The sequence below is a fragment of the Hoplias malabaricus genome, chromosome 17 (genome assembly GCF_029633855.1).
Source record: "Hoplias malabaricus isolate fHopMal1 chromosome 17, fHopMal1.hap1, whole genome shotgun sequence".
In the NCBI taxonomy this organism is placed as follows: Eukaryota; Metazoa; Chordata; class Actinopteri; order Characiformes; family Erythrinidae; genus Hoplias; species Hoplias malabaricus.
In genome coordinates this window covers 16,971,914-16,988,934 of record NC_089816.1, presented here as the reverse complement: position 1 = coordinate 16,988,934, position 17,021 = coordinate 16,971,914, and the positions used below count along the sequence as shown (strand labels likewise).

Sequence of the window (17,021 nt, the reverse complement as noted above, 5' to 3'; positions counted from 1 at the left end):
TCACAAACAGGTGGTGTAGTCTTGTAGCTGGTGATGCTCTGGATGCCCTGCCACATGCGCCAAGTGTCTCTACTGCTCTGGAAGTGGCTGTGAATGATCTGGCCGTGTGCACGCTTTGCCTCTCTGATAGCTCTGAAGAGTTTGGCCCTCGCTGTTCTCAGGGCCGCCTTATTGCCTGATTTGAAAGCAACGTCTCTAGCCTTCAGCAGCGCACACACCTCTGCATTCATCTACGGCTTCTGGTTGGAGCGGATGGTGATGGTCTTGGAGATGGTCACATCATCGATGCACTTCTCTATGTAACTGGTCACTGATGATGCGTACTCCTCCAGGTATATTGTGTTGCTGTAAGTTGCAGCTTCTCTAAACATGTCCCAGTCAGTGCACTCGAAACAGTCCTGAAGAGTAGAGATTGCTTCTGATGGGCAGATTTTCACCTCTTTCAGGATAGGTTTCGATCGCCTGATGATGGGTCTGTATGCAGGAATTAGCATAATAGACATGTGATCTGAGTGTCCGAGGTGGGGGCGGGGCTCTGCCCTGTACGCGTCTGGAACGTTTGTGTAAACAAGATCCAGCATGTTCACTCCTCTCGTAGCAAAGTTCACATACTGGTGGAATTTAGGGAACACTTTCTTGAGATTTGCATGATTAAAATCTCCAGCAACAATAAACAGACCATCCGGGTGTGTGTTTTGGAAGTCACTTATGGCTTCGTATAATTCCCACAGCGCTTGTTTTGTGTTTGCATCGGGAGGGATATAGGTTGCGATTAAGTAAATAACGGAGAATTCTCGAGGTAAATATAAAGGTCTACATCTCACAGCCACAAACTCCACTAACGGTTAAAAATAAGCAGAGACTAGCACAGAGTTCTTACACCATTCAGTGTTAATATAGACACATAAACCACCACCGCGAGTCTTACCGCATAGCGCTGGGTCTCTGTCGGCTCGAAATGCGGCTAGCCCATCTAGCTGAATGGCGGCGTCGGGAATACTGTCACTGAGCCATGTCTCCGTAAAAACAAAAACACAGCAGTCTCTGTATTCTCGCCGTGTAGTTCGCTGAAGTTTGATATAGTCCAGTTTATTATCCAACGAGCAGACATTGGAGAGAAAGAGAGAAGGGATAGCTTGCCGGCTCGGGGTAGCTCTTAGCCTAGCATGGTTCCCCCCTCGCTTGCCGCGCTTCTGTCTCCTCTCACACCGCTTGCGTCGTCTCCTTCCCCGGCCGCCGGCATCAGGAAACGTCGAGGCTTCAGGGCTAGGCCTCCGAAGCAAGTGGAGGTTCCGCAGCGTCTCCTGTAGGTCATCGCTGATACTATAAATTTCCTGTTTGCGATATTGAAGCAGTGTCTGGCGGTGATATATACGTACTGCGTCCATATATTATAAATAAAATGAAAAAAACGTTTTTTAAACAAACAAAAGCCCGCTTGGTTCCGGAGCGGCCGCTGCAGCTCAGGTTTCTAATGATAGGTGGATAACCCAGGATTCGTGTTCTAATGGTTAAGTAACCCAAAACTAAGTCAGTATTTGCCACTTATGGAGCAGGAATACAGCAATATCCTCATCTTGGTTCATGCTTTTCAATGTCTGGAGTTCTCTCCATTGTCTAAAAACTACAGAAGCTTTTGCTCTGCCATGAGCAGAGAGAGAGAGAGACTTGCATTCCAGACCAAGACAAGTTCTTTTAAGCCATTTATAGACACTAGGCAAGCCTAGTTTTCCCATCCCAACATTAGCCATATAGCCATTGTCACAGAGGTATTTCTGGCATTTCAAAAACCGGAAAGCCCAAAATACATACTCTTGTCATTGGAAGATCTGGAGAAACGTAGGTGCTTCATATCAATGTTTACAAGTGTTTTTTTTATTTTTTATTGTGTTATACAGAAAATATGGAGGGCAGGACTAATACATACAGAAATTAAAAAGGAACGCAAAGTTTTGTTCATAATATATAATGGCATTCATTTTAAATAAAAATGAATAATTTATTTTCTACCACCAAAGAACAAAGAAGACCAAGAACATTTTGTTGATTTTAAGAATTACAATTACTTATTTACTCAATGTAACAGGTTAAAGCATGTGAAGTTTCCTGCTGAGCTTGTGAACTAACCAACACCGAACTGAGGCTCTGGTCAACATGCATTGTCTTGTGCCAAACATAGCCCCAGAAACACACACAAACGGAGCGTGTTTCTGTGTTGTTGTTTTTTATTATTATTCAGCCACAGTTTGCACTGAAGAACCTACTGTTCTTTGGTTCCAGCTGGGCACTAATTTTTCTGGTTCAAAACCAGTTTATGTTGGTTAAAATTTAGTTCAAAATCTGGAATGTGAAATATGGCTGAACTAACAACAAATGGTGTAGTAGCACCACCTTACATTCTCTCTGTGAAATATGGCTGAAATAACAGCTCCTACTTGTGCATATGCATTTCAACATTAGGAGTCAAACAGTAAGCAAGTATGCCTCTTCTCAGCCGGTCTAGTAGGCAGTCCAGCAAAAAAGTGTCTATTGATTAAAAGTTGCCTTTAAGCAAAAATAGCTCTCCATAGTCATGGTTATTAAATGCAGTGCTTTTCTGACAAGCCTGTATTTTGCAGTGTACTTACATGTGTAGCGGACTCAGAACAAATCTCATATAACATCTCTTTCAAGTCAACCAGATGCCCCAAATTATTATTTTTTGTTTATTCAAGACTGGATAGGGGCAACACAAACCCCTTTTGTCAGGCCACCTGTCTGTTTTATGTTCTTCTGTTTACACTGTCTATATAATGTCACCTATATCTGGCATTAGTCTGAACAGATCACGGTCCTAAACTGATGCAAAGGACGATGCTTCAGGCGCTGAACAGAAGGAAATATCCATCTGTTTCATACAAAGCACTTTGAAGGAATGGGACCGGACTGTGCAGTGCTGTATCACAAAAACCTCCCTTTAAATATTCCATATGAGCTCTATGTTAAAATCAGAGTATTAATTAAATATTGTAGAGAATATAAAATCATGTGCGGATGTTTCTTTCACTTCAAGCTCAAATTTCCCGGGTCTCTCAAGAAAATGACATCTCCAAAGAGAAGCAGATGATTACTGACATAATGAGTTTAATATCTCCATGATTCACATTTATACAGCTCCATACTGAAAATAATAAAATAAAACTGATATAGAACTACTAAATAATAAGCTTTTATCCTGCATGTTTTATAAAGAATCCTTTATACCAATTTCCATGAGTTTATTTTCTCATAAATAAAAGACAGGAACCTGGATTAAGGAGTTTCACATGTTTTTTGTTTCCCCATATTTTTTACAAAACAAAAATGCTTTTACTTGGCCATTTCCACATCCTAAACACCTGAAGTTAAAATAAAAGATGCGTTAGACAGTTGTTCTGATATCATTCTCAGTGGCCGCAGAGATGTAAAATCACATGAATTCCGATCTGGCTGTTCAGAGTCGCATTGCCACAGATCGGATATGGATCAGATCTCAATAGCACATATGAAAGTGTCCCAAAACCAAATGATTTTAAATATTCAATGCGATTTGTGCTGTTCACACAGCCACAAAAACAACACATCTGTGTCACTTATGACGAAACAGATTGGATTTGGGCCACTTTTACATGCTGTGTGAAATTAACCAATGTGATTTAGGACCTAGTAAAGACATCCCCCCAACCTTTGAACAGAACTTTTAATCTATATTCATGAACACAAAAGGTAACACATGGCCCTCCTCAGGTAATCTAATCAACAAGAGTTGAGACATTCAGACTTTACTGTGTAACCTCTCTCTTACCAAACCAAGCCTTAGAGGTTTTTCAACATTAAAAATCTCCTTTTCCATGTTCAATATTGAATGGATATTACAACCAAACACTGAGACTTTATGTGGCAATTAAATTGGAAGTATGATTCCTAAAAAGAAAAATTTAGAACCTTCTCAGATAAGCAGCTACAGACCAATTTCGAATTTACCATTCATTGGCAAAATCATTGAGAAAATTGTTTTCAAGCAAATCACTAGCTTCTTGTCCATAAACAGCAGTCTAGACAAATTCAAGTCCGGGTTTCGGGCTAATCACAGCACTGAGAAAGCTCAAAATAAGGTCATCAATGACATTCACTTAAATACAGATGCTAAAAAGATATCTCTTCTATTACTTCTTGATCCCAGTGCTGCCTTTGATACCACTGACCATAAAATTCTTATATATAGGCTCGCAAACTGGGTTGGACTCTCAGGAACAGTCCTAAAATGGTTTGTTTCATACCTGGATGGAAGGAGCTACTTTGTAGGAATAGTAAATAATATTTCTGAGAATGTGCCAGTGACCTGTGGTGTCCCCCAGTGTTATATACTTGGTCCACTACAAACACTAAAACATGTCATATAAATAGACTGTCTAATCACTCTTCGGAAGCTGGTATATTTTTCATTTGTTGTATTTTTTTTTTCTTTGTTTTTTTTACAATATATACATTATGGCTGAGACATTTTCTCCATTTAAGTTTTTTTTTAATTGTTTGATTTGCTGCATCTTCAAGCTAAATTAAACACACTAAATATAAATTTTCCAGGACTCATCAGAAGCTAAAGTTGTGTTATTTGTTATATGATTTAATATTTACTTTGTGATAGCAGTCACTGGGTTTTATTGCAATACCTACCCCATCCACTAAGCACTGAGTTTTAGACTTGTTTAGACTTGCATGCCGACTACAGTACAAACAGCACCCAAACACTACAAAAACTTCCATAAATACAATACAGCTGGAGCATGTTGAGGTAAGTGTTTACCTCGTAAATATATTGCTAAATTGTACAAAGTCCAAGATAAAAGCAAAGGAGAAGACATAGTAACTGGTTTCAAGTTATTTCTGTTTTAAATAATTATAAAATTGGAATGTTTCACAGTCATCCAGGGAATTCAGCAAAGCAAGTGCTTCTAAAGCAGTATATTTCCTCTTGTACTCCAATGAGGGTTTAGTTTTCTCCAAACAGGTAGCAGGAAGAAAAGTAATAATTCAACCATGTCTGTACATATGCTTTAATGCAGGCTCATAAGAACACGCCTACAGTAAATGCATGGTCTGTAAATGGCAGGAGATATGCACGTGTGCGAATGCTCATTTGCTATAGTGCCACTACCTGCTGCACCACCTTCTCAAACTTTAAATCTAAGTTGAAAACCGTTTGTTGCCTGGAATTGGCTCTTGTTTGTCAGGTGCTATATAATCTGCTGGCTAACTTAGAAGCAACATGCTACACTGTATGAAATACAAGCAGCTACATCCAAATTTGGGTGTTTCTGCCATCACACAAACTGATTTTGTACTGCATTTTACATAGATAGCATTCAATTCACAATTGTACTGCCTCATTATCTGTGTTTATGCAGTCACAACACTGGACTCCATGTGGTTAAACAAGCAAAAACAAACAAAACGAGCAATGAAAGTGAACTGATTAAATATGGCAAGCAAGAGAATAAACCAAATATTACTGAAAACCAGAATTTCTTTTCCTTCTGAACATGGCTGTTTAGACAGGCTAAGAAATCATTTTAATCCTTGTGGAATTTTGACAAAAGCATGTCACAAAAGTTTTATTAAGATCGCAAGAAACTGTGTTAAATAGTGGGAAAATGGTATGTTTCATTTAACTTTTAAACTTTAAGGCTAAAACTTACCCCTACTCTTTATGGATTAGTATGTGGGTTATTAGGGGATATTATTTATAGTTCAGAAATGAGCATTATACAGTGTGTGTGTGTATGCGTGCAGTACCTTCTGTGCCTTTGGGTCATTTTTGAAAGATTTCTGCATAACTCTGAACTCATATTCCGCTCGAGGGTGGTCCTGAAATACAAACACAAACACTGTGATCATAACTGAAAAGGTTTTAGGTGCTTCTAATCCACACACAGAGGTGCAAACAGGTTTTTTACACCTATGGTGGTGACATTTAACAGTCACCAGTGACAATTTTTATTTATCAAATCAATCTTTATTTCTAAATCACATTTATTAGACCACAGTAGCCAGCTGAAATGCTTTACAATTTAAAACAGCAAAGATGTAAAATCTGTGAATGAACCAAATTATAAAATAAATCAAGCTAATTAAAACAAAACAGTATAAAAATGAATTCCATAAGTGATGTTCTTCATTCAACATGCAACTACCTTCATTCAACTACCTTACCCAGCTCTTCCACTGTCTGCATTATCCATGTTCTAAAAATAATTTATTGTTCATTTCTGTAAATTTCCATCTTTCATGTATCATTTTCCCACATTACACCACAAATAATTTGGATTCCTTCTAGGATCAATAAAGTATCCATTTATAAATTAATAACATGAGAAGCAATTGGCTCTTGATATGCATTTGCACAGTGTTGTGCACTTTGGCTTGAGGAAATACCATGTCAGGCAATGAACAGTGCTCTCGCAAACAGAAAAAAATTTCCTTGAGTAAAGAAAAATCCACCTTGTTCTTTGGATTCTCCCTGCAGTCCGTTTTGCTTGTGTTGCCATCACTGATTGTGAAATAATTCCAGATTGCACATATTTTGAGTTGTCTGCTCATTAACGCAGGAACGTGCACTAGGCACAAGGTATCGGAGCCTCATTTGCGATTACGAGTATGAGTAATGTCTGGATCAGACTACACAATATTTCTGTCTTTCACAACGTTGTCAGTTTAGCGCTATAAATTCGTGCTGTGTCTTAGTAGGGAGACTGGCAACACTACATGTTTGACACGGACCATTCTTCCTTCATGTTATTGCATGAGTTCAGAATTTCTCACAGTTTTGTGTTCCAAAAAACAAGATGAAAAAAGAGTTGAGTTTCTGTGTGTTTCGAGGAGGAGAGTATAGACTGTCTGTCCTGCAAAGAGAACTTGAGGTAATGTGTTAACATGTCAAGAGCATTTCCTCATGTAATATCTTGGTCATTAACAGATGAAAATCTGCGTTCTTGAACTCTCCAGCTGTTTTCTTCTCTAACATCGTCTTCCGAGTTCACCAGTTTCCTCGTCACCAAAAATGTAATATCTTGGTCATTAACAGATGCGTGGACAACTGGTTGTAGACATTTCTTTTTACTCCCCAGTCCACAGCTCTAGACAAAACCCAAAAAAACCACATGGGAACATAACACACTCTGCTATTCAAAAAACCTCTAATGCCCCCAACAGGTCATTTTATAATATGACATTCCCATCTACTACACCTCAATTTATTTTTTGCAGCAGCAGCCTCCCTCTTTATCTTCTTTGTGTTTACATATACTTCTGCGTGCCAGACAGTGCTCAGTCCTTCTACCCAGCTAGCGTAATAGATCTGGGCTGATTCTGGCTCAGGCTCGGCACTGTCAGCTTGCTGCCTGTTGTCTCAGCACCCTGTATCTGGCCCAATTTTGACTGCACATTGGCACTGTTGGCTAGCTGAAGCTCTGCGTGAATGGCTAGCTGAAGGTCTGCGTGGATGCAGCACCCTGTATCTGGCCCAGTTCCGGCTGCACGTTGGCACTGTTGGCTGGCGAGGTGATTGCCATTGCAGTTAGCACACTACACAGATCAGAGTATTTCATTAAATACTGAGTATTAATCGTATGTGGGCCACATTTAAAAATAAAAGACAATACTGGTGACTGTCTGGAAAATGATTTAAAAATGTTAAATTAACAGAATCATTATTTTAACTTGTTAAATGTCATACAGTTATAGGTAAGCTTTGTTGATATTGCAATATTTTTGAAAATTGATGTAATGACTGGGACATGTTACGCTGCGCTGTGTATGTGTGTGTTTTCTCTCTCTCTCACTATCTCTGTAAATGTATAGGTTCTGCAATCTGTTTCAGTCCATGTTTGTTCACCCGTCTAGAGTTCATTCCATGTTCCAGTTCGTGTGTTTGTTCACCGTCCAGAGTCCGGTCCACCATCCAGTCCACCATCCAGTCCATGTGTTGTCTGTCATCACTTCGTCTACGTCATCTCGGCGGGAGTCATAAATACGTGTCTGTGTACGATGTTAGGAAGCTTTGTTTTGTGCTGTGATTTGTTGTGTATATTGAATTCTGTTTGCCTGGTTTTGACTTTGATCCATTCCTATTTCGACTACAGAGTAGGGTTGGCTGCCGTTTGTTTTGGGAGTGGGTTTTGTGTGTGTTTTTGTGGATAGACAGGGAGGAAGGTAAGGTGTTGTCTTTTGTTTCCTTTTGTTTACACTTAGGTAAGTTAGAGCCGTTTGTGGGTCAGTTAAGAGGGGTGTTTGGTTGTTGTTTTTGTCGGCTAAAGGCCATCCTGAAGTTCACTGGTGTTTGGTTTCATTGTACACGAATGACAGAAATGATTATGATAAACAGGGTTAATATGGAGACATTAATTCATTGCCTTGCGCCCAATGATTCCAGTTAGGCTCTGGACCCACCGCGACCCTGAACTGAATAAGCGGTTACAGACAATGAATGAATGAATGGAGATAGCGGCATGCTGAAGGGAGCAAATTGTTATTTAAGTTTTTGAAGAAGACTGGATTGGAATGAATGAATGAACTCTGGATGAGAAACTGGAAGGTGGCAGAAGCGAACCGCTGTGAAAACACAGAAGGATGCGATGAAGATTCGCATTTTTTTCTGTGACTGCGGCGCACTAGCAGCTCTCACTTAATTTGAGTAATTATGTGGTTTAATGGCGAATTTTACAAGAAGATGTGAGCATATTTGTGGGTTTTTATGTCACATTTGAAGTTTTGTAGTTAATGAATTTGCATGGATAAGCTGTTTATATTTTTTTGTTAAAGAAAATAAATTGAAGAAAATAAAATATTTTAAAGAAAATATTGAATATATTGAAGTGAACAAAACATGTACATAATCTCTATTTGTTTAATTATAGAGCTGGAATTCAATAAGAAGTACAACTGATATGACTACACTTGAGTGTTGATATTTCCATCATTGTTGAGGGCAGTGAGGTATTTACGACGGAGTAAAAAAAAAAAAAAAGATTCTGAGAATATCCTCTGAATATCCATCCATCCATCCATTATCCACCGCTTATCCGGGTCCGGGTCGCGGGGGAAGCAGTCGGAGCAAAGAAACCCAGACCTCCCTCTCCCCAGCCACCGACGCCAGCTCCTCCGGGGGTATACCGAGGCGTTCCCAGGCCAGTCAAGACATATAGTCTCTCCAGCGTGTTCTTGGTCTGCCCCGGGGCCTCCTCCCCGTTGGACATGCCCGGAACACCGCTCCAGGAAGGCGTCCAGGAGGCATCCGAACCAGATGACCGAACCACCTCAACTGGCTCCTCTCGACGTGGAGGAGCAGTGGCTCCACTCCGAGTCTCTCCCGGATGTCCGAGCTCCTAACCCTGTCTCTAAGGGAGAGTCCAGACATCCTGCGGAGAAAACTCATTTCAGCCGCTTGTACCCGCGATCTCGTTCTTTCGGTCACTACCCAAAGCTCGTGACCATAGGTGAGGGTTGGGACGTAGATTGACCGGTAAATCGAGAGCTTTGCTTTTCTGCTCAGCTCTTTCTTCACCACAACGGACCGGTACAGAGCCCGCATTACTGCTGACGCTGCACCGATCCGCCTGTCAATCTCACGCTCCATCTTTCCCTCACTCGTGAACAAGACCCCGAGGTATTTAAACTCCTCCACTTGAGGCAGGATCTCACTTCCAACTTGGAGAGAGCACTCCACCCTTTTCCGACTGAGTACCATGGACTCGGACTTGGAGGTACTGATCCTCATCCCTACCGCTTCACACTCGGCTGCAAACTGGTCCAGCAAGAGCTGGAGGTCCCGGCTTGATGAAGCCAACAAGACCACATCATCTGCAAAAAGCAGACATGGGATCCTGAGACCACCAAACCGGACACCCTCCGCCACTTGGCTACGCCGAGAAATTCTGTCCATAAAAATTGTGAACAGAACCGGTGACAACGGGCAGCCCTGACGGAGTCCAACTCCGACTGGAAACCAGTCGGACTTACTGCCAGCCATATGAACCAGACTCCTGCTCTGTTTGTACAGGGACTGGATAGCTCGTAACAAAGAGCCCAGTACCCCATACTCCCTGAGCACCCCCCACAGAATACCCCGAGGGACACGGTCGAATGCCTTCTCCAGATCCACAAAACACATGTAGACTGGTTGAGCAAACTCCCATGCACCCTCCAGGATCCTAGCGAGGGTAAAGAGCTGGTCCTGTGTTCCACGACCGGGGCGGAATCCGCATTGTTCCTCCTGGATCCGAGGTTCAACTATCGGTCGGACTCTCTTCTCCAGTACCCCCGCATAGACCTTACCAGGGAGGCTGAGGAGTGTGATCCCCCTATAGTTGGAACACACCCTCCGATCCCCCTTTTTAAAAAGGGGAACCACCACCCCAGTCTGCCAGTCCAGAAGCACTGTCCCCGATGTCCACGCGATGTTGCAAAGACGTGTCAACCAGGACAGCCCCACAACATCCAGAGCCTTGAGGAACCCCCGAGCACAGAAATCCAATAACTGAACACCACTCGGGTTTAGATCAGCGGGGCCGTTCCTCCCAATCACGCCCCTCCAGGTCTCACTGTCATTACCCACGTGAGCGTTGAAGTCCCCCAGCAGAACAATGGAGTCCCCAGAATGAGTGTTCTCCAGCACTCCCTCTAGGGTCCCCAAGAAAGCATGGTACTCTGAACTGCTGTTCGGTGCATAAGCACAAACAACAGTCAGAGCCCTTTCCCCAACCCGAAGGCGCAGGGAAATTACCCTCTCGTTCACTGGGGTAAACCCCAACGTACAGGCGCTAAGCCGGGGGGCTATGAGTAAGCCCACACCTGCCTTACGCCTCTCACCCTGGGCAACTCCAGAGTGAAAGAGCATCCAGCCCCTCTCGAGGAGATTGGTTCCAGAGCCCATACTGTGTGTCGAAGTGAGCCCAACTATATCTAGTTGGTACCTCTCAACCTCGCGCACCAGCTCAGGCTCTTTTCCCCCCAGAGAGGTTACGTTCCATGTTCCAAAAGCCAGTTTCGGTAACCGAGGATCGGAACGCCAGGGCCCCCGACCCCGACCACCACCCGATCCACAATGCACCAGACCCGGATTACTACCTCTCCCACAGGTGGTGGGCCCATGGGAGAGTGGACCCATGTATCCCCTTCGGGCTAAGCCCGGCCGGACTCCATAGGTGAAAGTCCGGCCACCAGGCGCTCGCCAAGGAGCCCCTCCCCCAGGCCTGGCTCCAGGGTGAGGCCCCGGTAACCCTGCTCCGGGCAAGGGAGGCTGTGTCCTCGTTGTCTTTTTCTATAATTAATATATAATTCAGAGAAAAAAATCTCGGGAAAAATTCAGAGAAAATTTGTTTTTAATAATTCTGAGAATATTCTCAGAATAATTCACTGCGTATAATGGAGCAGACACACAGTGTAACTGTGGAATGCAGTGTGTTGCTTAAGTCATACTATGGTATAGATTTCAGGAATAAACATTCCGTTCTCTTCCACATCAGGGTCCACAGTGTGATTAGTATTTAAACCCTGAATCGGTGCATGAACCCATGGCATGTAATTTCACATGATACAATTAATGATCATGAAAATAATAGATCCAGAGAGAGTGGGAACTCCAGCGTGCCCACGAGGCTCCATCGCGTTACGGGTTGGACTAACACAATAAACTAAAGCTTTATGCATCACAGTCAGGGGCTGCACTGACGGAGTCGTCATATCGTGTGGATGCGTTTAATAAATAATTCTGTTCTCCTCACTGACTGCTTCTTTCACAACTCACTCATGGCGCACAGACTGTTAGTCTGTCTGTCTACATATTATAATAAATAAAAACTATTTTGTTTGAATTATTATGAGAATATTCTCAGAATTCACACTTTATTCTCGGAATTTCACCATGAACCTGATTCTACCCTTTTCTGAGGGAAGGGAGGGTGGTGGTGGTGGTGGTGGTGGGGGTTGTATAGAAATAAACTATAACAACCGGTAATGAGCCAGAGCTGGGTGGAGTCTGGCATTTATGTTACTTCTGGCTCCAACTCGGTCATGTTCCGGTTATCGCAATTTAGTTATGGCTTGCCGGACTAGGGCAATTGAGTCATTTGAGCCGCACCTCAGCCACAACACTCGGCTGAGTCTGGGCAAAGGGTTTCCCAGACTTTGGCCAGAACTATTGGCCCGTGCTATGGCCGTACATCATGGCTGAGATCATGTCGGCATTGGGCCGAGTGTTTTTATTCCGGTGTGCGTGATTTGGCCTGAGTGTGGGCCAATTTTGCTAGCTGGGTATTGTACATCATCAAGGAACATGCCATAGGATATGTCAGACTAGGAGAAACAAACAAGAAATGGTAACATGCTAGGCTACGTTGTGGGGCATTCCAGACAACACATCGATGATCTTTGTTTATGTCATACTACACAATTGTTACTTGCCTCTGTATGATATGACAGAATCTTTATTTTGCATTCTAATAATGTTACTTCGAAAACCTCCAGGGTGGTGCATTCTTTAAAAATGAATGCCTGGAAGACCACAAAAGATGACTAAAAAGAACAATTACAAAATATGGTAAAGAGAAACCTCTTCAGGTAAAATCTATAACCAAAATTCAAGAAAATCTATAGCCAAAATGTCCCTCAAGGACAGAAAACCAGATTACAAACCCCATTTTCAGTGAGGTTAAAACATTTTGTAAAATAGGTATGTGTGTTAATTATATTTTATATTCAAGAATATTCAAGATACATCCATTAAGGTCAAACACACACTGATTAAGAAGAAAATACACCGCAGCGATTGAGAACTTTAGCCTCTGTGTTAAATAGATAATCTAATGTAATCAATTAATTTTACAAATCTAAATCTGAGACCATCTTGTTTCATTGTAATTCTAACGGAATACAGTTACTTATATTTTGTATTCTAAATACATAACGCTATTAAATGTATTCCATTACTCCCCAACACCTCACCACTTTGCGTCAAACTTTGTGAGAGGTTTATCAAACATTTCATAAACAACATTTGGTTTTCCGGTTATGGTGGAGTAGATAACAGACACGTTAAGACCGGTTCTGTGACACTTTCTGTAAAAAACCCTGTTAACCTTCGCAACAGTTCTTTAAATTTGTTTCCAACAGCGATTGGACACTTTGGACTTTAACGCTGTCATTTAATACTGGAAAAAAAGAAGTAAAGAGGTAGGCTCAGGGATTCGCTGAAGGGGTCGAAGGCAAACATAGAGCGCATTTTCTCCAAGATTGGCTACCAAAAATCATAGGCATCAGCTATGGAAGCAAATCTGATTTTTTTTGCACTGAAATTATGCATCTGAATTTTGTTTTGAATTTTGAATTTTGAAATTTAAGTCTTCAGATTTCCACTTCTGAATATTTTGCTTTACATTTATGCATCTGAATATAATTGCTCTTGGATTGAACTCATGAATTTTAAAGAACACATTTTCACTGTTATTATTCAAGGTTAATAAATTCAGAGAGGGCGGCACGGTGGCGCAGCAGGTAGTGTCGCAGTCACACAGCTCCAGGGGCCTGGAGGTTGTGGGTTCGATTCCCGCTCCGGGTGACTGTCTGTGAGGAGTTGGTGTGTTCTCCCCGTGTCCGCGTGGGTTTCTTCCGGGTGCTCCGGGTTTCCTCCGATGGTCCAAAAACACACATTGGTAGGTGGATTGGTGACTCAAAAAGTGTCTGTAGGTGTGAGTGAATGTGTATCTGTGTGTCAGTGTTGCCCTGTGAAGAACTGGCGCCCCCTCCAGGGTGTATTCCTGCTTTGCGCCCAATGATTCCAGGTAGGCTCTGGACCCACCACGACCCTGAACTGGATAAGCGGTTACAGATAATGAATGAATTAATAAATTCAGATAAAAAAAATTAAAGCTTAAAAAAAATCTAACAATATATTTTGAAGTTGCTCAAATTTGATACACAAAATTCAGAGTACACCCAGGATACAAAACATAAGCAATCGATTCATTAGTATTTTCTGTTTCACCATAAGTGGTGCACAAGTTGCATTCTGTCGCCGCTAGAGGGCAAAATACAAACACAACTTCCATACCGTGGAAAAACGACATGTTTAGCTTCCTTCTGTGGATTATATTTCTTTATTTTCACTGTGTCTCAAAAATCTGAAAGGCTCACTAAATACACAATATAACAGACTATTGATATCCTGAAGATGAAGATTACAATTACTGCAATTAAACTTACAAATAATGCAGTCACCAAAGACCCCAAGATAATTAACTCAGCATTTGAAACATTTTATAAATCTCTGTATATCTCTCAGAACAGTAACACAGCTGAAATAGACCTTTTTCTTGATAGCCTTAAGGTCCCAAAGAAAACAGACCAGGAACAAGAGGAATTAGATATGAACATTACACAGGAAGAAATAAAAGAAGCTATTGCAAGTCTAGAAAAAGACGGTTTTTCTATAGATTTCTATAAGAAGTTTTTGCCCAAATTGACCGATCCAATGATATGTATAACTACATGTATGAAAATGAATAACTCCCAGAAACACTAGAGCAAGCATTGATTATTGTAATCCTGAAACCAGGGAAAGATGCACAGCTGTGTGGTTCATATAGACCTATATCATTGTTAAATACTGATTACAAAATACAAACCGGATTCCAAAAAATGTGGGACACTAAACAAATTGTGAATAAAAACTGAATGCAATGATGTGGAGATGGCAAATGTCAATATTTTATTCGTAATAGAACATAGATGACAGATCAATAGTTTAATCTGAGTAAATGTAACATTTTAAAGGAAAAATATGTTGATTCAAAATTTCACAGTGTCAACAAATCCCAAAAAAGTTGGGACAAGTAGCAATAAGTGGTTGGAAAAAGGAAATTGAGCATATAACGAACAGCTGGAAGACCAAATAACACTAATTAGGTCAATTGACAACATAATTGGGTATAAAAAGAGCTTCTCAGAGTGTCAGTGTCAGATGGTAAGAGGATCACCAATTCCATCATTGTTGCGCAGAAAGATAGTGCAGCAATACCAGAATGGTGTTACCCAGCGTAAAATAGCAAAGACTTTTAAGTTATCATCATGAACCGTGCATAACATCATCAAAATATTCAGAGAACCTGGAACAATTGCTGTGAGTAAGGGTCACGGCTGTAAAACTCTACTGGATGCTCGTGATCTCCGGGCCCTTAAACATCACTGCACCTCAAACAGGAATGCCACTGTCAAGGAAATAACAGAATGGGCTCATCCGCCGTTGCCAGCTGAAACTCTACAGTGCAAAGAGGAAGCCATTTCTAAGCAAGCTCCACAAGCTCAGACATTTGCACTGGGCCAGGGGTCTTTTAAAATGGAGTGTGGCAAAATGGAAGACTGTTCTGTGGTCAGATGAGTCACGATTTGAAGTTCTTTATGGAACACTGGGACGCCATGTCATCCGGACCGGAGAGGACAAAGATATGGAAAACTGGGACGCCATGTCATCTGGACCGGAGAGGACAAAGATAACCCAAGTTGTTATCAACGCTCCGTTCAGAAGCCTGCATCATTGATGGTAACTTTTTTGGAATCCGGTTTGTATTAACAAAAGTAATTGCTAAAATGTTGGCTGGAGTACTACCCAAGATAGTGGCTCAGGACCAAACTGGCTTTATATCTCAGCACTCTGGCACGAACAATATACAAAGATTTTACAATATTCTATATTATGCTAAATGTGTTAAAGAAACAGTTCTTGTAGTTTCTCTAGATGCTGAAAAATCATTTGACTATGTTGAGTGGAACTATTTGAAATTAGTACTTTTCTCTAGTACTTTTTTAGTACTTTTGAAATTAATTGAGAATTGATGTATGAAGTAATTAATGACCTTGATGTGCTTGTACAAAGTAGTGATATATCTCCCTTTTCTTATATACATATACATACATTTTGTTTATTATATAATACATTTACATTTGTTAACTACCATCTCTATTTATGAATGCATTTATCCTTTTATTCTTGCCTGACCTTTGTGGATGAGGGTGGGGGGATAATCTTTGCTTTGTCTTTTCCTTTCTTTCTTTTTTCTCAGTTAACATTGTTAAACAATTATTGTAACAAGTAATGATGAATGTATGTAACAATCCTTGATTAATTAAAAAAAACATTTTAAATATTTGATGCAAGATTTAAATATATTTCACCATCTATTGTACATAAAATTGTAAAAAAGATTGTAAAAAGTAATCCTAATGTGGTCTTTGTTCTCACTATATACTCTATTACTACTGTGGGTTACTTGTAATTCTAACAATCATTCACGGAGGCCAGGATGCAGTACAACTATTTACTTAGTAGCTTAACAGCACCTAAAAACACAGTGAGAAGCAATCAGTCACCCAACCTAGTGATCATGACAGTCCAACCCAATCAAGCATAGAGTGCTAGCTAGTATACACCACATCCATCTTTTCCAAGTCTAAGACATGGTCCACAACTTCAATAATCTGCATTTAATACATTAAATAACGTGCTTTATTTCAAACTCAATCTCATTTCAACGAGTGTATACCAAAGCACTACAAGTCATATTTTCAGTAAACAAATGGTTTTAAACCCCTGGAGTCTGAGGTCATCTGACATGCTGATATTTTAACAAATTCCACCTACATAAAAAAATTTGTTCTCAAAAAGCTACACATGCTAATATTCAGCACAAACCGATTGCTCTAAGACTGCAAGGGAAGCTCAGCTTCCCCTAAAATGTCAAAAAATAAGTGATCAAATATATACTGTTGTGTGTACATGTCATTGAATAAATATGCACTACAATGCGCTCAACTTTTGTTCAGAATCAGCTTCCTATCACTGGTAAAGATGCGGCTTTCCTCTCAATCATTCCCTTCACGGTGCTTTAAACAGTGTGGATGCTTCAATAGTGAAGCAGTGAAGTGCAGCGAAACAAGAGTCATTGGATAAATGC

General features: G+C 40.9%; 1 protein-coding gene across 1 annotated transcript in view; it reads right to left on the bottom strand.

Moving 5' to 3' along the window:
- LOC136674116 (anoctamin-1-like) overlaps positions 1 to 17,021 on the bottom strand; it is a 307,702-nt gene that overhangs the window by 169,126 nt on the left and 121,555 nt on the right. Inside the window, exon 16 of the mRNA XM_066649985.1 lies at positions 5,815 to 5,886. Coding sequence (XP_066506082.1) covers positions 5,815 to 5,886 — 72 coding nt within the window. The remainder of the gene's footprint in view (positions 1 to 5,814; positions 5,887 to 17,021) is intronic.